Source organism: Engraulis encrasicolus, chromosome 2 (genome assembly GCF_034702125.1).
Source record: "Engraulis encrasicolus isolate BLACKSEA-1 chromosome 2, IST_EnEncr_1.0, whole genome shotgun sequence".
NCBI classification, from domain to species: Eukaryota; Metazoa; Chordata; class Actinopteri; order Clupeiformes; family Engraulidae; genus Engraulis; species Engraulis encrasicolus.
In genome coordinates, this window is record NC_085858.1 from 57,476,291 (window position 1) to 57,496,451 (window position 20,161).

The following is a 20,161-nucleotide window of genomic DNA, read 5'->3' on the forward strand; positions in this document are numbered from 1 at the left end:
AAGACATATTTTTGTTAATAAAATCATTGTATAGGTTCATGACATCATGAAATATATATTGGCTGTAGTCTCACTCTAGCACTCCAGGAATTAGAGCTATTGAAAATTGACCATATTAAGAATGCTTAATGCATGAAAATGATACAAGGGTGTAACATTCTCCTAAGCACCTGAGCTCACTTGAAATAGACCCAGAAGACATGGGAAACTGTCCTTTGCTTACAGAAGTCAGCAGAAGTTGTAGAAGTCCATTCTTTTTGACAATAATAGAGCATTGCACATCCTGTGCTACAGTGAAAATGGACCATCCAACTTGTGTTAGTGCTAGCTTCAAAAGTCAGCCTCCATGATGGCATGCCGGTGCAGTAGTGCATTGGTTAAGATGTTCTCACTCATCTGTAGAGTTAAATACAGTGCTGAATGGTATAAATGGGTTTTAAACAGCATGAAAAGCCACTCATGCATTATATTTTGAAGGGAGATCTTCGATTACTGCCACATAGTAAGGTCAAATTGCATTCTCTACTACAGTTTGGCTCCATCATAAGGACCAGCAGGTGATAAAATGGTGGGTTTTTGGTCAAGACCTGTCACACTATAAGCACTACAGAAAGGAAAACATTGCAAAACATGACAAGGAATACACCCACCATTTAAGCTGGTGAAATCATGTCCAAGATAGGAATTAACACTGTTTTTTATATAAAATCATCTCATCGGTTAATGTATTTAACTGTTAAGTGTTGTCTTTTGTTTTGTTTTTAGTCTTCCTCGACATTTGCTGCCATTTATTGTCCCCGTCCCAACTCTTTTGAGACGTGTTGGATTTATCAAAATAGAAATGAGTACATATGTCCCCCAAAACAATCTTTTTTCTCGGTTTTAACACTTAATATGTTGTCTTTTCACTATTCTCCATCTAATGAATAGATTGAATGTTTTGAAAATGATAGCATTTTAATTTTATTCACTGTTTACCAAACGTCCCAACTTCATCGGAGTTGGGGTTTGTACATGTACATATACACACCTTTTGTTACTGTTGACATTGTTTATGAACATTCAATACACGCACAGTAGGTAGACAAAACGAAAGAAAACTGAAGGCTGTTTGTTCTTGTTGTTGACATTGTTTATGTGCATTTCATACAAGAGGAACTACAGAAGAGCCGTGAGAAGCGGAGGGAACAGCAAACCCAGTGCCCTTACAAAGATGGCGGAGCAGTGACAGAAAAGCCAGTACCCTTACAAAGATGGCGGAGCAGTGACTGCAAACCCAGTGCCCTTACAAAGATGGCGGAGCAGTGACAGAAAACCCAGTGCCTTTTATTAACACATTTCAATACCTCACCTCCCATTCTCTCCTTGCTTGTGGCCTCGTGATGCAGAACAAGACGTAATTGACAACAGAAGTTTTATTCAATATCTCACAATATCTCGCAATTCAAAAAGTCACTAATTTGCAGTCGAGATGTTGAGTCCCCCAAAAAGTTGTGAATGCTGGGAAACGTTATGGGTATTTCTCCACGGAGGTTAGGCGAGTGAAATCATGAGAGGCCACGAGCTCAAGGTGAGGAGGGGAGGTTAGATAATAATGTGATGGGCCACCAGTGTCTAGTGCTGAGCTGGCGGTCACCAGTGTAGAAAAACAACAAGGAGGTGGGGTATGCTAGAACCATAAAGGGTGAGAGGCCAGAGGGGTATACGGCACGCTGCTGCTTCCCTTCAACCAGAGCTGAACTCTGTCCTACTAAGGCAAAGTGCAGTAACTGTATATTTTGTCAAAATTAACTTTAGACTGAAAATGGTCTTCATAACTCCTCCTTTATCTTGTGACAAAGCCTTACGGTCCAAAATGTGTTCTGTTTTAGAGATATTGCTGTGTAAAATGTGCAGTACTGGCTACAATATCCAACTTAATACCAAGGCTTTGAAGGTCTTTTACTCAGTTTCAACATTGGCGTAGTTAATGCACTTTGCCTTTGCAGTGTAGTCATGCATCTGATATAAAACCATAAGAGGCGGTGGGCAAGCATTTACTACTTCATAGTATTATGGTATTAGGCTTATACTGTACAGTTGTCACACTGGGAAGATAAACAGTGTGTGGTGGCCATATAGAATCGCTATAGTGATGCCAGTATACTCAACTATAGACCATATAACATGACAAATCGGCCACCACGTCACATGATCACCTTTCCATATGCTGATGTAAAACCATATGAGGGCGGTGGGCGAGCATTTAGTTGGGACATAGGAAAGCCTGTAGGGGGCGTTCAGCAGCTTCACCTGTGTTTTCCAGACAGCTCTCTAGGGGCACTACAGCAGCAGCAGGGTTATGGCCATTACTGTGTTTACTAATCTACACGTCTACACACCTCTGCAGAGAGACCCTAAACTGCCTGAAACAGTCCCACATCCTATGTGTGTGTGTGTATGCCTGTGTGTCAGATCAGATCGAGCTGCAAGCGACTGTCTGTCAGCCTGCAGCCGAGTCTGAGATTGTGTGTGTGTGTGTGTGTGTGTGTGTGCGTGCGTGCGTGCGTGCGTGCGTGCGTGCGTGCGTGCGTGTGTGTGTGAGAGAGAGAGAGAGAAAGAGATCAGATCCCGACAGAGCTGTAAGTGACTAGCAGGAGGCTTTGGGGAGTAAATGAGTTGAAAGCAGGACACGGCTCTTCCAGCTCCACATTGATAAATAAAAACACTGACGGGGAAAAAACAAAACACTTCTGACGCGCGGATGAGACTGAGACTGGAGGTGTGTGTGTGTGTGTTTGAGTGTGTGTTTTAGGATGTGAACGGGTGGTGAGGAAAGCTTGTGCGGGCGTCTAGGAGGAGGCGGTGTGTCTGGGGTGTGTGTGTGTGTGTGTGTGTGTGATGGGTAAGTGGGGAATAAACGGATGGTTGGTTGACGTGGTGTGTTGTTGTAGCTTGTCCTCCAGAATTGTCCATGGTGAATCCTAGGAGTCGTGTCGGCTGTAAAAATGGAGGCCAGTGGCAGGGGGCGTCAGAGAGGCCTCAGGAGTAGCTGGAGGTCTTACTACCCACGTCATCCTCCTGGGTACCCATACTCTGTAGAGGAGAGGGAGGGGGGGGAGAGAGAGGGAGGGGGGATGAGAGAGAGAGCGCGAGAGAGAGAGAGCGCGAGAGAGAGAGAGAGCGCGAGAGAGAGAGAGAGAGAGAGAGAGAGAGAGAGAGAGAGAGAGAGAGAGAGAGAGAGAGAGAGAGAGAGATGTAAGGACAAAGAATAGAGAAGAGGGAGGTTGGAGGAGAGAAAGCAAGGGTGAAGGCAGAGGGAGGAGAGAGAGAGAGAAGGAGGGAAGAGGACATGGAGAGGAGAGGACATGGAGAGGAGAGGACATAGAGAGGAGAGGACATGGAGAGGAGAGGAGATGGAGAGAAGAGAGAGATGGAGAGGAGAGGACATGGAGAGGAGAGGAGATGGAGAGAAGAGAGAGATGGAGAGAAGAGGACATGGAGAAGAGAGAGATGGAGAGAAGAGGACATGGAGAGGAGAGGACATGGAGAGGAGAGGAGATGGAGAGAAGAGGACATGGAGAGGAGAGGACATGGAGAGGAGAGGAGATGGAGAGAAGAGAGAGATGGAGAGGAGAGGACATGGAGAGGAGAGGAGATGGAGAGAAGAGAGAGATGGAGAGAAGAGGACATGGAGAAGAGAGAGATGGAGAGAAGAGGACATGGAGAGGAGAGGACATGGAGAGGAGAGGAGATGGAGAGAAGAGGACATGGAGAGGTCAGCTTGGGTTATTTTAGCCTGATGACTCGTACATGCTGTTTAACCTTCTTTGGTGCCTGGAGCCACATATACGCTGCAGTCAGGCTATTGAGATTGTAGCTTTTTTCATAAACATGTGGGTGTGTTACAACATATTCCAATGCAAGATGGCATTCTTAGGGGTATAACTGCAACATGTTTCATGATTGTATGTGCTTCAGAGGCTGAGATATTTAGATTTTTAAAGGCTGAGGTCAACTTTCCCAACAAGGGCTGAGGCATTCAGCAGCATTTTTTTGCAGGTGCTTTAGGCATGAATGGGTACAATTCAAAGTGTGCAACAGCAAAATTCAAAGTGTGCCCAATACAGTGCTTCATCCCACTACACACACGCACGCACGCACGCACGCACACGCGCACACACACGCACGCACACCTTCTGCACAAACTGTGGGTTGACTGTGATCTCCTGATCCATTGACTTCAGCCTCTCGTCCAGTTCAATGCACTTCAGCATCTAGAGAGGGGGAGAACAGCAAGTTTGGAAGTGTATTTATTTAACACCGGGATAGCATACAGTGCCCTCCACAATTATTGGCACCCCTGGTTGAGAGGTGTTAAAAGCCTTAAAATAAATTCAGTGTTTATTGCAGAAGAATACTGTCACACTGAAAATTGTAGGAAAATGTAGCCTTCAACTCAAATGAATTGTAAGAAAATAAAAAAATCCCTGACTAAAAAATAATTATTTTTCATTAAATCACCTGTTCCACAATTATTGGCACCCTTAACAATTCCCAGGAAATAAATATAATTGAAGCATTTCTGTCATTTCTACAGTAGTTTACAAAGTTTACCAGAGTATGTAGGAACATTTAATTAGTAATTCATCACTTCCTGTTTCCCTGGGGTATAAACATGACGTGACACCGAGGCCATTTCTCTTATCCACTCTTAAACATGGGAAAGACAAAGGAACACAGCATACAAGTGAGGCAGATGTGCGTCGACCTTCACAGGTCAGGCAGAGGCTACAAGAAGATTGCCACTCAACTGCAGCTGCCCATATCCACTGTGAGAGGAATAATTAAGAAGTTCAAAACAACTGGAACAGTGGTAAACAAGCCTGGACGAGGACCCATGTTTATTTTGCCACCACGCACATTGAGGAGGATGGTAAGAGAAATCAAAATATCTCCAAAGCTCACTGTTACAGAATTACAACAAATGGTAGCATCCTGGGGTCACAAAGTCTCCAAATCAACCATCAGGCGCTGTCTACACGCCAACAAGCTGTTTGGGAGGCATGCACGGAGACAACCTTTCCTCACTCACAATCATAAACGCAAGCGTCTGGAGTTCGCCAAGCGGTATTGGGGCTTCAACTGGGACCGTGTGCTTTGGTCAGATGAGACCAAGATTGAGCTTTTTGGCAACAAACACTCTAAGTGGGTCTGGCGTACCACGAAAGATGTGCATGCTGAAAAGCACCTCATACCCACTGTGAAGTATGGGGGTGGGTCAGTGATGCTGTGGGACTGTTTCGCTTCCAAAGGCCCTGGGAACCTTGTTAGGGTGCATGGCATCATGAATGCTTTGAAATACCAGGACATTTAAAATCAAAATCTGTTGCCCTCTGCCCGAAAGCTGAAGCTGGGTCGTCACTGGGTCTTTCAGCAAGACAATGACCCTAAACATATGGCCAAATCTACACAGAAATGGTTCACCAGACACAAAATCAAGCTCCTCCCATGGCCATCTCAGTCCCCTGACCTCAACCCCATTGAGAACCTGTGGGGTGAGCTGAAGAGGAGAGTACAGAGGAGAGGACCCAGGTCTCTGGATGATTTAGAGAGATTCTGCAAAGAGGAATGGCTGAAGATCCCTCTTTCTGTCTTTTCCCATCTTGTGAAACATTATAGGAGAAGATTAGGTGCTGTTTTGTTGGCAAAAGGGGGTTGTCCAAAATATTAACACCAGGGGTGCTAATAATTGTGACACACATTATTTGATGTCAAATAATTATTTCTTTATGTGGGATTTTTTCCCCACTGAATAAATGCACTTGTATTGAAGGTTGGATTTTTCTCTTTTTTTCCATTAAGGTCCCATATTATTTAGAAAAAAAATAAAATAATTGGAAGCTAAAAAACACATCTTAACCAGGGGTGCCAATAATTATGGAGGGCACTGTATATATGAACTTTATTACAGGCTCTAGGCCCAATAGGCAGACACACATCATATTATACATAAAAAAACAATAGCATACAAAATAGGCAGGAAAAGAAAAGGAAGAAAAAAAACAACAGGCAATAATGCCTAAGCATATACAAACATATCTGTCATGACAGTCTTAAAAGGCAGCCATACCAATGCTTCCACATATATGATTGATATCATATCTATAGCATATATAAATAGAATTTTAAAAATGCAACCCATGCTGTATGAGACATATTTTACAACTATTACACCAAGATGGCCGCCAAGGCCAACCCACCTCCTGGTCGATCTTGTGCAGCATGGCGGGGTTGTTGTACTTCTCCGGGTTGTCATGGAAACACACCATGCCGTCTTTCTGGTTGATGCTAGCGTAGATCTCCCCGTCCTCGATCTGTAAACACAGCAGCAGGTCAAATCTTACACCCCCTTACTGTAAACACAGCAGCATGTCAAGTCTTACACCCCCTTACTGTAAGCACAGCAGCAGGTCAAGTCTTACACCCCCTTACTGTAAGCACAGCAGCAGGTCAAGTCTTACACCCCCTTACTGTAAGCACAGCAGCAGGTCAAGTCTTACACCCCCTTACTGTAAGCACAGCAGCAGGTCAAGTCTTACACCTCCTTACTGTAAACACAGCAGCATGTCAAGTCCCCCCCCCCCTTACTGTAAGCACAGCAGCAGGTCAAGTCTTACACCCCCTTACTGTAAGCACAGCAGCAGGTCAAGTCTTACACCTCCTTACTGTAAACACAGCAGCATGTCAAGTCTTACACCCCCTTACTGTAAACACAGCAGCAGGTCAAGTCCCCCCCCCCTTACTGTAAGCACAGCAGCATGTCAAGTCCCCCCCCCCCTTACTGTAAGCACAGCAGCATGTCAAGTCCCCCCCCCCCCCCCCCTTACTGCAAGCACAGCAGCAGGTCAAGTCTTATACCGTTTCCCCCCTTACTGTAAACACAGCAGCAGGTCAAGTCTCCCCCCCCTTACTGTAAACACAGCAGCATGTCAAGTCTTACACCTCCTTACTGCAAGCACAGCAGCAGGTCAAGTCTTATACCGTTTCCCCCCTTACTGTAAACACAGCAGCAGGTCAAGTCTTACACCCCCTTACTGTAAGCACAGCAGCAGGTCAAGTCTTACACCCCCTTACTGTAAACACAGCAGCATGTCAAGTCTTACACCCCCTTACTGTAAACACAGCAGCATGTCAAGTCTTACACCCCCTTACTGTAAGCACAGCAGCAGGTCAAGTCTTACACCCCCTTACTGTAAGCACAGCAGCAGGTCAAGTCTTACACCTCCTTACTGTAAACACAGCAGCATGTCAAGTCTTACACCCCCTTACTGTAAACACAGCAGCATGTCAAGTCTTACACCCCCTTACTGTAAGCACAGCAGCAGGTCAAGTCTTACACCCCCTTACTGTAAACACAGCAGCATGTCAAGTCTTACACCCCCTTACTGTAAAAGCACAGCAGCAGGTCAAGTCTTACACCCCCTTACTGTAAACACAGCAGCATGTCAAGTCTTACACCCCCTTACTGTAAGCACAGCAGCAGGTCAAGTCTTACACCTCCTTACTGTAAACACAGCAGCATGTCAAGTCTTACACCCCCTTACTGTAAACACAGCAGCATGTCAAGTCTTACACCCCCTTACTGTAAGCACAGCAGCAGGTCAAATCTTACACCCCCTTACTGTAAACACAGCAGCATGTCAAGTCTTACACCCCCTTACTGTAAACACAGCAGCAGGTCAAGTCTTACACCCCCTTACTGTAAGCACAGCAGCAGGTCAAGTCCCCCCCCTTACTGTAAACACAGCAGCAGGTCAAGTCTTACACCTCCTTACTGTAAACACAGCAGCATGTCAAGTCTTACACCCCCTTACTGTAAACACAGCAGCATGTCAAGTCTTACACCCCCTTACTGTAAGCACAGCAGCAGGTCAAGTCTTACACCCCCTTACTGTAAGCACAGCAGCAGGTCAAGTCTTACACCCCCTTACTGTAAACACAGCAGCATGTCAAGTCTTACACCCCCTTACTGTAAACACAGCAGCAGGTTAACTCCCCCCCCCTTACTGTAAACACAGCAGCAGGTCAAGTCTTACACCCCCTTACTGTAAGCACAGCAGCATGTCAAGTCTTACACCCCCTTACTGTAAGCACAGCAGCAGGTCAAGTCTTACACCCCCTTACTGTAAGCACAGCAGCAGGTCAAGTCTTACACCCCCTTACTGTAAACACAGCAGCAGGTCAAGTCTTACACCCCCTTACTGTAAGCACAGCAGCAGGTCAAGTCTTACACCCCCTTACTGTAAGCACAGCAGCAGGTCAAGTCTCCCCCCCCTTACTGTAATGGCTCGTTCTTTTGAAACTCGGTAGCTATTAAAAAGGAGTCAGTTCTTCCAACATCCGTTGTGAATGTATTCTATTGCAAGAGTTGACAATACAAATGTCTGACAACACTAATGCTAACGACCAACAAGAGAGCAGCGATGACTCTAGCGATGACGCGTACTACTTGACAAATGGAACAAATGGGGTCGTGGAGGTATTGCAGCGGGGTAACGGAGAGAAGTTTGCCTTTTGGATAAAACCTTGTAACAACAGTATACTATATATATTTTTTCCAACTTTATTTAGACAGGACAGTGAAGAGTGGGACAGAGAATGAGTGGGAGAGAGAGATGGGGGAGGATCAGGAAGTGACCTAAGTCGGGAATCGAACTGTTACGCAGGCGACCAGAGTTCGATTCCCAGTAACAGCCAACCAAGCCACGGTTGGGCCTGTAACAGCAGTATTAGTGACAATAATCATTTTTAGGCAATTGTGAATTTCAAATTAGCCATCATTGCCATTGGCAATAATGCCATATTAAGGGTCAAGAACAAGTTTGTGTTTGGGATATGGAGGGGTAGGGGGTCACTATAAGGTTCCAAAGCGGTCCCTGCTGAAATGGTTCCGGAACCAATGCTATGGAGGAGGTACTTGGAGACATGAGCACACACATGCATGCACGGCGACGTGCACCTCCACTCACCATGTGAAGGACGCATTTACTCACACACACACACACACACACACACACACACACACACACACACACACACACACACACACACACACACACACACACACACACACACACGGCGACGTACACCTCCACTCACCATGTGAAGGACGCATTTACTCACACACACACACACACACACACACACACACACACACACACACACACACACACACACACACACACACACACACACGGCGACGTACACCTCCACTCACCATGTGAAGGACGCATTTACTCACACACACACACACACACACACACGGCGACGTGCACCCCTACTCACCATGTGAAAGACGCATTTACTCACACACACACACACACATGCATGGCGACGTACACCTCCACTCACCATGTGAAGGACGCATTTACTCACACACACACACACACCACACACACACACGCACGTACACCTCCACTCACCATGTGCAGGACGCATTTACTCACACACACACACACACACACACCACACACACACACACACACCTCCACCGCCCCCTCTACTCTACTCACCATGTGCAGGACGTATTTCTCAGCCTCCTGTGGCCCTGACAGCTGCACCCGGCTCGCCATGTCCTGGAGGGAGAGCGTCAGGAACGTCTACACACACACACACACGCACACACGCACACACACGCGCACACACGCGCACACACACACACACACGCGCACGCACACACGCACGCACACGCACACACGCACACATCATTATGCATACACCTTAAAGATCTACAGCCACTGAAAACCAGTTTTACTCGATCCTTTTGAAATAACGAGAGTCACCCCTTGCCACAAATAAATCCACTGGCTGTGTTTCCCATTCATAAAAGGGTAAAAGTAGGCTAAACCAGTGTTTCTCAACAGGGGTGCCGCAGAAACGTGGCTGATAAATAAATTATGTAATATAATACATATTTGTCTAAATTGATAAGTTAATGCTAGTCAGAGGAATCTTTCATCTGCCATTTAAGCACAATAAAGTAAATATAGGTCGCCCCAGTCAGCTGCAACTTCGAACGTAGGTCGTGTGACGTCTCCAAATGTGTTACTTTTCTAAGCTTGTGTGGTATCGGATACGATGCCATGTTACTGCTTGTTGGTTCGGGGTGCCTTGAAACTTTTCATGAATTGAAAGGGTGCCTCGCCTAAAAAAAGGTTGAGAAACACTGGGCTAAACGCACAAGTCTGTGGCTGCCCACCGCTGTGTGATGCCAGCAGCACGCAGCCAACAGCTACTCTAGTCTACTTTTCTGCATCTTGATAAGGGACGTGGACCAGTTAAATGAAAATAGCACGAAGAAAATAGACTTTTTTTTTTTTTACACTCAAGCTACCCAGATGAAAAATAAGACCTCCCATGTAAATATAATACCACACTTACAAAAATGGCTAAATATAAGGCTTTATAAGACCTTAAAAAACAAATATTAGAAGTAAGACTTTTTAAGGATCCGCGGAGACCCTGTTGTGTAGTGAGGATAGGCACTGCTTGACCAGGCCCGTGTTGTAGTGTAGTGTAGTGCAGTGCAGTGCGGTGCAGTGCAGTGCAGTGGTGTGGTGTGGTGTGGTGTGGTGTAGTGTAGTGTAGTGTAGTGTAGTGTAGTGTAGTGGTGTGTTACCTTAGTAAGTCTCTGTATGTTCTTCTTGTATAGAGATGATAGGCACTGCTTGACCAGGCCCGTGTTGTTGTCTCGTGCGAAGGCCTCGCTGTGTTTGGTCAGCAGGCCCCGGAGCTCCGCAGGGTTGTTGGTCGTGTACACCTGGGCCAGCTCATGGTACGCATTACTCAGGGGCTACACACACACGGACAGAGACACACACACACACAGACACGGACACACACACACACACACACACACACATACACACACGGACACACAGGGACACACACGGACACACACGCACGCACACACGCACGCAGACACAAAGAAGCGCAGAAACACTTTAGAAATTAGCCTGATTTTACACTTAAGTACACAAACACTGTTTCTTTCTATTCTATTTCAGTTAGCACAATGTCAAACATAAAGAAAACACGTGTGTTGCATCTACATAGCCAGCCAATACCTGCAGTACCCTAGACATGCAAAAAAAAATCTGAAAATAAATAAAATAAAAAATAAAAATGCCAGTCATCTGACCTTGATGAAGCGTCCGACGATCTGTGATGTGTATTTGGGCAGCGGCTGGACTTTGCCGTGCAGGATGAGGGAGACCAGGATATACTTCTTATAGGCCTCCAACATGATGTGGCTAACCGCCATCGCAGGAGTGGTGATGGCCTACACACACACACACACACACACACACACACACACACACACACACACACACACACACACACACACACACACACATTAGAGACCAGGATGTACTTCTTATAGGCCTCCAACATGATGTGGCTAACCGCCATCGCAGGAGTGGTGATGGCCTACACACACACGCACACGCGCACGCACACGCACACACACACACGCACACGAGAGGATGTTCTGGTATTTCTTGTAGGCCATCAGTATATCGTCAATTTTACATTCTATACAAGTATCTATAAAAAGTTGATTGTTGAAAGAGGGATGACAAAGATCCAGGGTGATCAAAACGTTGCATGTTTTAATTAAATTAAGTCTTTGGCGGCTGTGTGCATACCTAGCCTTGGCGAAAGCAGACTGTTTACTCCATCAAGCAGTCTGGCAAAAGCTAAGGGGAATCCGTCTCCATGGAGGGTGGGAGATGGTCTGAGCTTACTCTGCTATTGGAGGGTGGGAGATGGTCTGAGCTTACTCTGCTATTGGAGCGTGGGAGACGGTCTGAGCTTACTCTGCCATTTAAAATTCATTGGAGTGCCGAATTCAAAATAAAATTCTAATTGTTAGCATGACTGTTACGATATAGCGTTGCAAAAGCATACAGATAACAAGACAAAAGGGTGAATAGTGTTACCTTAACCAATCGGTAACTGACTCCACGGGTGAGTTCTGCGTCACCTCCCTCAACTGTTTGCTGATTGGCTAAACAGTGAGCGAACTGAGCTAGGAGGGTTTAGCCAGGCTATGTGCAGAGCCAAAATCTTTGCAGTTCACTTGTGCTACTACTAAAATGTCATTGGCACACATGCAAAAAGACATTTAAGATGTGCGCACCCTACCGACCATGACTTATCCAAAAAGGCCTCCTACCTGTTCGTAAAAGTAGAGGGCCCTCTCGAAGTTCTTGAGGCCGGTGTAGATCATGCCGCCGTAGTAGTAGTAGGACAGGAAGTGCTTGGCGTCGTACGCCCCGTTCTCCTTGCAGATGTCCACCATGTCCAGCTCCAGGTACGGCACCGCGGGCTTGAAGCACTTGGCCAGCAGGCACAGCTGAGGAGGATAAATACGATAAATACTACGGCACCGCAGCTGAGGAGGATAAAGACGATAAATACTACAGCACCGCAGCTGAGGAGGATAAAGACGATAAATACGATAAATACTACGGCACCGCCGGCTTGAAGCACTTGGCCAGCAGGCACAGCTGAGGAGGATAAATACGATAAATACTACGGCACCGCAGCTGAGGAGGATAAATACGATAAATACTACGGCACCGCAGCTGAGGAGGATAAATACGATAAATACAATAAATACTACGGCACCGCAGGCACAGCTGAGGAGGATAAATACTAAATACTACGGCACCGCAGCTGAGGAGGATAAATACGATAAATACTACGGCACCGCAGCTGAGGAGGATAAATACTATAAATACAATAAATACTACGGCACCGCAGGCACAGCTGAGGAGGATAAATACTAAATACTACGGCACCGCAGCTGAGGAGGATAAAAACGATAAATACGATAAATACTACGGCACCGCAGGCTTGAAGCACTTGGCCTGCAGACACAGCTGAGGAGGATAAATACGATAAATACTACGGCACAGCAGGCACAACTGAGGAGGATAAAGACGATAAATACTACGGCACCGCAGCTGAGGAGGATAAAGACGATAAATACTACAGCACCGCAGCTGAGGAGGATAAAGACGATAAATACTACAGCACTGCAGCTGAGGAGGATAAATACGATAAATACTACGGCACCGCAGGCACAGCTGAGGAGGATAAATACGATAAATACTACGGCACCGCAGCTGAGGAGGATAAATATGATAAATACTACGGCACCGCAGCTGAGGAGGATAAATATGATAAATACTACGGCACCGCAGCTGAGGAGGATAAATATGATAAATACTACGGCACCGCAGCTGAGGAGGATAAATATGATAAATACTACGGCACCGCAGCTGAGGAGGATAAATATGATAAATACTACGGCACCGCAGGCTTGAAGCACTTGGCCAGCAGGCACAGCTGAGGAGGGCGGGAAAATAAAAACGATAAATATCTTAAGTAATTATGTAAAGTGCATCATTTGTGGTGTGAACCTACGGCACTACAGAGCTGATGATGGGAAAATAAAAAGACAAAAAGAGACAATAACAGAGAGAGATAGACAGACAGACAGAGAGAGAGAGGCAGAGACAGAGAAAGAAAGAGAGGGAGGTGTAACCAGTCCTGAGCCTTCAGCGCAGTGCTGACAAGTCAGTCAGCGAAGATGTGCTTTTTATTTCTCTGTCAATTAAGAGACACGATTACTGCATGGAAACACCGCCGGCTTGAGGCACTTGCCCAGCAAAAAGGCGAAACAACAAATAAACAAACAAAAAATAAAATGAATAAGCAATAAATGAATAAAATGACTCTTAGCTGACATTTCAATCCAAAGCAACCTGCCGTTATTTGAGTACGAGTACGAGTCTCTGGAGTAATGCTGGGCGTCTTGCATAGGGCAGGAAGTCAGACACATGACTGCTTAGCTCAGTCTGCACTGCACAGCAGGTACGGATGGTGCTGCACACAGTTATTCACCTGGCAGAGGTCTATACTGAGGCAATGAGGACTAATAAGGACTAATGAGGAATCCAGGCTCTTCTATTAGATGTTTTACCTCATACATTAACCTGCTTTACTCCTGAACCAGCTTCTTAGTATAGGCTCCTGGTCTGTACTCAGGTAAGAGAGGGTCCCACCTGACACAGGTCTGTAGTAAGGTGAGCGTTATCCACCTGACAGAGGTCTGTGTGTACTGAGGTAAGGGTCTCAGGGGAGGTGAGCATTGCGTGTACTGATGTGAGCTTTATTTACCTGACAGAGGTCTGCGTGTACTGATGTGCGCTGCATTTACCTGACACAGGTCTGCGTGTACTGATGTGCGCTGCATTTACCTGACAGAGGTCTGCGTGTACTGATGTGAGCTGGTTGGAGTTCATCTGCATCTTGTCGATGGCCTGTTTCAGGACGCTGATGCCACGCAGAGGCTGAAGGGAGCACAACAAGAGAGTAGAGTAGAGGAATGAATATTAAACCTAATTAATAACACAGAGGCTGAAGAGAACACAACAAGAGAGTAGAGTAGAGGAATGAATATTAAACCTAATTAATAACACAGAGGCTGAAGAGAACACAACAAGAGAGTAGAGTAGAGGAATTAATATTAATCATAATTAATAACACAGAGGCTGAGGAGAACACAGCAAGAGAGTAGAGTAGAGGAATGAATATTAATCATAATACACGCAGAGGCTGAAGGGAACACACCAAGAGAGTAGAGTAGAGGAATGAATATTAAACCTAATTAATAACGCAGAGGCTGAAGGGAACACAGCAAGAGAGTAGAGTAGAGGAATTAATATTAATCATAACACACACAGAGGCTGAAGAGAACACAACAAGAGAGTAGAGTAGAGGAATGAATATTAATCATAATACACAGAGGCTGAGGACACACAGCAGGAGATTCGAGATGAAATGAGAATATTGATCCCGATAATGATTTGAAGAAGCGGAGAAGAACACAGCAGGAGGTTGAGTCAGGAAACTTATCTGTTTGTGGGAAGTAGAAATACTACTAGTATCAATAATAACAGTAGTAATAATGCAGTAGGAATTTAGTGAGAATTGTGTACCGCAGTGGTCTCCAAATAGCGGCTTGCGGGCCAGATCTGGCCCGGGCATGGCAAACGTCTGGCCCGCCATGAGGTTGGAAAAAAATGAAAAGATTTACGGGCGAATACACACAACATGACCGAGGCGAGCGACTGAAGTAATTTACTTGTATTGAGTCGCGCGACAAAAGCGATTCTGGAGACTAGGCGCGACGAGAGCGACAGTTAAGCTTAGTAGTTGAACTGGGAATGTTGTGCAAATGAGCTAAGATGCGGTTCAGCGACAAGTCGCGACAGAGGTCAGTGACCACAGCCAATGGGAATGTTTGAATGCTTGTTCAAGCAAGCGTTCTGCTTGTAAAGGACATACTCTAGTCGCTTCAATCACTCGTATCGCTTGCTGCTGCGATTCTCTGTTGCTTCAATCGCGTCGCGGCCTGTGTATTCGCCCGGTTATGTGTGCCATCTGTGGCCATATAGGCAGACGATTCTTTTGTGACCCTCAGCCTCATTCATGCTACATAATTTGACCCGCTTGGGAAAAAAATAATTGGAGACCCCTGGTGTACCGTGTACTTGTGAACCTGAGATGCCAGTGAGGGTATAGAGGACAGACTTGGCCCAATCACATCAGCTTACACTTCGCTTCAGGAGGGGACCATCACTAGGGTTGTGGGTGTGTTCTGACTGTCATGCCAACGAGCCTGGCTCTTTGGTGTAGCGGTCAGAGCCCCAGTTTACTACCCCAGAAGGTCCGAGTTCGAGTCCCGGCTGGGCAACTCTACTCCCCTTCGCTACAGGGACCCTTTTCTCAAGGCTGTCAAACTTTCCATGTCTCGTGTAATTTAAAGATAAATCATGGTGTGAAGATATATAATATGTACATTCATTCATTCATTCATTACCTGTTTTCTCTCCACAAGCGAGTTCGTCAGCTGGTGACAGAGTCCAGCAACTGCGACCACAGAAAGACAAAAGTGGATAGAAAGACATAAAAGTGGACACGGTTAGAGAAAGGGGGTGTAAATCACAGCCTTCATAGCGATGACGTGACGTGACGTGACGTGACGTGACGTGACGTGACGTGACGTGACGTGACGTGACGTGACGTGACGTGACGTGACGTGACGTGACGTGACGTGACGTGACGTGACGTGTCTGTTGCGTATCTGATGTGTAGTTTATATACTCACATGTATCTGTTGTGTATTTGATCTGTAGTTTACTTACATGTATGTGGTGTGTAGTTTATTTACTCAGATGTATCTGTTGCGTATCTAATGTCTAATATACTTACATGTATCTGTTGCGTATCTGATGTGTTCACCGTTGCATGTACGTGTTGCGTATCTGATGTCTAATATACAGTACTTGTATCTGTTACGTATCTAATGTGTAGTTTACTTGCATGTAGGCTATATGTTGTGTATCTGATGTGTAGTTTATATACTCACATGTGTCTGTTGCGTATCTGATGTGTAGTTTATATACTCACATGTGTCTGTTGCGTATCTGATGTGTAGTTTATATACTCACATGTGTCTGTTGCGTATCTGATGTGTAGTTTATATACTCACATGTGTCTGTTGCGTATCTGATGTGTAGTTTATATACTCACATGTGTCTGTTGCGTATCTGATGTGTTCGCCGTTGCATGTGCTGATGAAGAGTTGGACTTGAGAGAAGAGCGTCTCGAAGTCGGGGATGTTTGGCATGGAGAACTTTACAAACCTACACAGGTAATACAAAAGAGGTATAAGAGGTTAGGCAGAGTCTAGATACAGACCCCAATGACTTTGCATGTGGCCAACGCAAAACGCATTGTGGGACCATTAGCGTGTTTGTGTGTGTGTGTGTGTGTGTGTGTGTGTGTGTGCGTGCGCGTGTTTGTGAGTGTGTGTGTGTGTGTTTGTGGTACTCGCAGCACAGCGAGTGCACGTATGCACGTGTGTATGTGTGTGTTATTTACAGCACAGTCAGCATCCCTAGCGAGTACTCCTGTACGCGTGCGTGTTTGTGTGTGTGTGAGTGCGTTACAATATGCGACCTTGCCTCCTCCACTTGTGCTTGTCTCCTGTGTGTGTGTGTGTGTGTGTGTGCTACTCACAGCACGGCGAGCACCCCTAGCGAGTGCTCTTGCACGTCCAGGGCCCCCAGTACTGTGTCCAGGTGTGTGTGTGTGTGTGTGTCTGTCTGTCTGTGTGTGTGTGTGTGTGTGTGTGTGTGTGTGTGTGTGTGTGTGTGTGTGTGTGCTACTTACAGCACGGCGAGCACCCCTAGTGAGTGCTCCTGTACGTCCAGGGCCCCCAGTACTGTGTCCAGGTGCGACAGGTTCTTGGCCAGCAGCTCCCCACTCTTGTTGATCAGCTCACACAGCTGCGTCATCTGGCCTGTAGGGGGCAGGAGAGAGATGTTAGAGAATAGAGGTGTGTGTGTGTGTGTGTGTGTGTGTGTGTGTGTGTGTGTGTGTGTGTGTGTGTGTGTGTGTGTGTGTGTGTGTGTGTGTGTGTGTGTGTGTGTGTGTGTGTTCTCCACACTTGTTGATCAGCTCACACAGCTTAGGTGAGGTAAGGAGTGAAAGGGTGACATTCGAACCTGCAACCCTATGATCCAAGTTAAAGCCCATCACCCTAATCATTAGGCCATGGCTATCATACTCATTACATTACATTACATTACATTACAATACCTGACACTTTTATATAAAGCGACTAACAGAAACTGTATAACAGAGCATTGGCGATGGTTACAGTCCCTGGAGCAGTGTGTGGATAGGTGCCTTGCTCAAGGGCACTTCAGCCATGGAGGGAGGAAGGATTTGTTAAGGGTGGGTATTGAGCCTGCAACCCTGTGATCTAAAGTCCATCTCCCTAAACCATTATGCCATAGCTACCCTATTAACTTACTACATACTGCACTAGACAGGGTTGAGCCTACAGCTTTGCCACCCAGTATCCGCCCAGTACCCTACCGGACACTGCACAGCTGTCTGCTTTGAAAACGACGCATGCCTCCAACTCTCGCCTCAATCGACACTTCTATGGACAATCTGACATCTATGGACATTTTCTACACTGCTTATTTATTTAATGTGTGCATTTTTTATGTTAACATTTTGTAATGATTTCTGCACGTTGTGGAGTTTTTTCCAGACCTTTAATTTCGCTACAACTTGGTTATGGCTTTGCATGTGACAAACTACTCAACTCAACATGAGGTGAGGTTGGGTGTGCTACTCTCCCCACATGGAGTAAACAACACAGAAAAGAGGGCTACGCAACAACCTGCAAAATGCCACAAACTACGAAATCAGACGTTGTAGATAACTTTCACTCTCGCTGTATGTTGCACTGTGCACAGTGGCTGCAGAAGGGTTGTATGCATTTGTGACCCGACATGACATGACATGACATGATGTGCATCATACTAAATCCAGACTGGCGTGATTCCATTTCCCTAAATGTTCTTCTCAAAGACTGCTGTTTTGGGATATTCAAGCAATCACATCCAAGTCACTCACTTGCACGGCACCCTTGCTTGTGTGTGAGCTAAATTGAACGTGCTGCCAGGGACTGTAACCAGTAGCCTGCCCTGTATCAACATAACTATGTCGCTTTGGATAAATAAAAGCGTCAGCTACGTGTTATGTAGTGTAATGTAATTCTAATGCTGTGCCCGCCTGCCCCAACCTGTCAAAAAACAACTACTCAGGCGAGTTCTCACGAGCTGTCTTACTGTTCGCCAAAGGTGCAATGGACTGACACAGAAAGTTCAGCAAGCCAATTACTGTGAATTGTCCTACATGCTGTCCAATCCTTGATGAATAGGGGTGTAACCAATGGTTGATAGATTTACAAAATTTACTGTGTTGACATTTAGCGGTTAGCACGCTAACCGAGACATTAATGCTGTTCACAACGAATTCACAGGCTAGAAATTACTAGCGGCCTAATTTTGTGCTGGGCTGGTTCTAAATAACAACATGCTGTTCACAACATTGGATGCCCGTCAACCACTCTCTTTTAATTGACTCTGAAGTGCCATTCCATACATGTTTACATGATGAAGCAAAAAGCAGGTTCGGCAGCTAACAAGCCGTAGTTCTATGGCTAGCTGTCGATGAGCTAAATAATGTGCACTGACAACGCCGTGAAGCTAGCTATACTAGCATGCTAGTGCTAGTTTCTTGCTTGTTTGCAAAGCATCTTCTGCCTGAAGGCTTGTGCAGGTAGCTAGCTTTATCCAGATAACTTACCTTGTGCAGAGAGCTGTCGCACATTGTTTACAAACTGCTCCAGTGCTGAAGCCATTATGTTACGAGTCTAAAGAGCAACTTTAAGCAACGTTTTCATTCAAATGTCAGCAACAACCATAGGCAAGAAATTTCCACTTTTGGGCCACAGCCGCCAGTATCCGCCTAAATCTCGCGAGAAGAACCCTGAATTCCGTGACACCAAATTTTCAGCAGCCGGAGGATGTACAATTTTGTTCCTTGAAACTGCAAAATGTTGTTTTTTAGGTAGAACCACTGTCGGGATCCGACGACTTTTCTTTCTATTATCTCATTAAGTTTCCGCATGCACGTCGTGACCACAGGAACAACAAACTAGATGCTGCCGCTTTTACAAAGATCACCAAAGTCTTGTGGATATTCCACTTCAACTTCCATTTCTTCCACAGAATCTGTGGCGTAAAATGACATAAATTAAAACAACATTACTTAAGGCATAATTAGGCACATTATTTCATATGAAATGTATTTATTAAAACAATAAGTGATGTCTGTCGTTGTGTTGTTTATATTTGTTTTCTTCTGTGAAGCGACAGTTTGGTACACAGGAGCTGTGAGTGTTGTGGTGCTGAAGTTACACATCTTTGGCTACCGTTGTGGAATATCTTGAACATTAGCGCGTACTAGAATCAATCCAATGTTGAAGAGAGAGTGGAGAACACGTTTGACTAATTTGTCACTATTTGTCACTGCAGCCGCTAGAGCTCTACCAAGTATAATGTTCACGGTGGTGTCTCATTTCGAGGTTCAACCGCGGAGAGACTTGCAGTTGTGACATATTGTACAGCCTATGTCCTCTGTGTGGAGGGGTAGTCTGTGTAAACAAGTCACTTGCTCT

The 20,161-nt window shown here is 45.7% G+C and overlaps 1 protein-coding gene across 1 annotated transcript; it reads right to left on the reverse strand.

Annotated features, from left to right (window-relative positions):
- Window positions 1-936: 936 nt before the first annotated feature.
- cops3 (COP9 signalosome subunit 3) lies at window positions 937-19,580 on the reverse strand. Its single transcript, XM_063192962.1, has 12 exons — window positions 19,288-19,580; window positions 17,293-17,422; window positions 16,651-16,763; window positions 15,938-15,987; window positions 14,313-14,405; window positions 12,221-12,400; window positions 11,183-11,323; window positions 10,661-10,834; window positions 9,555-9,641; window positions 6,243-6,356; window positions 4,176-4,256; window positions 937-3,075 (listed from the first exon to the last, which is right to left on the reverse strand). Exons 1-12 carry the CDS (start codon window positions 19,340-19,342, stop codon window positions 3,022-3,024), a joined length of 1,272 nt encoding a protein of 423 aa, XP_063049032.1. The 5' UTR covers window positions 19,343-19,580; the 3' UTR covers window positions 937-3,021.
- Between the last annotated feature and the right edge of the window lie 581 nt (window positions 19,581-20,161).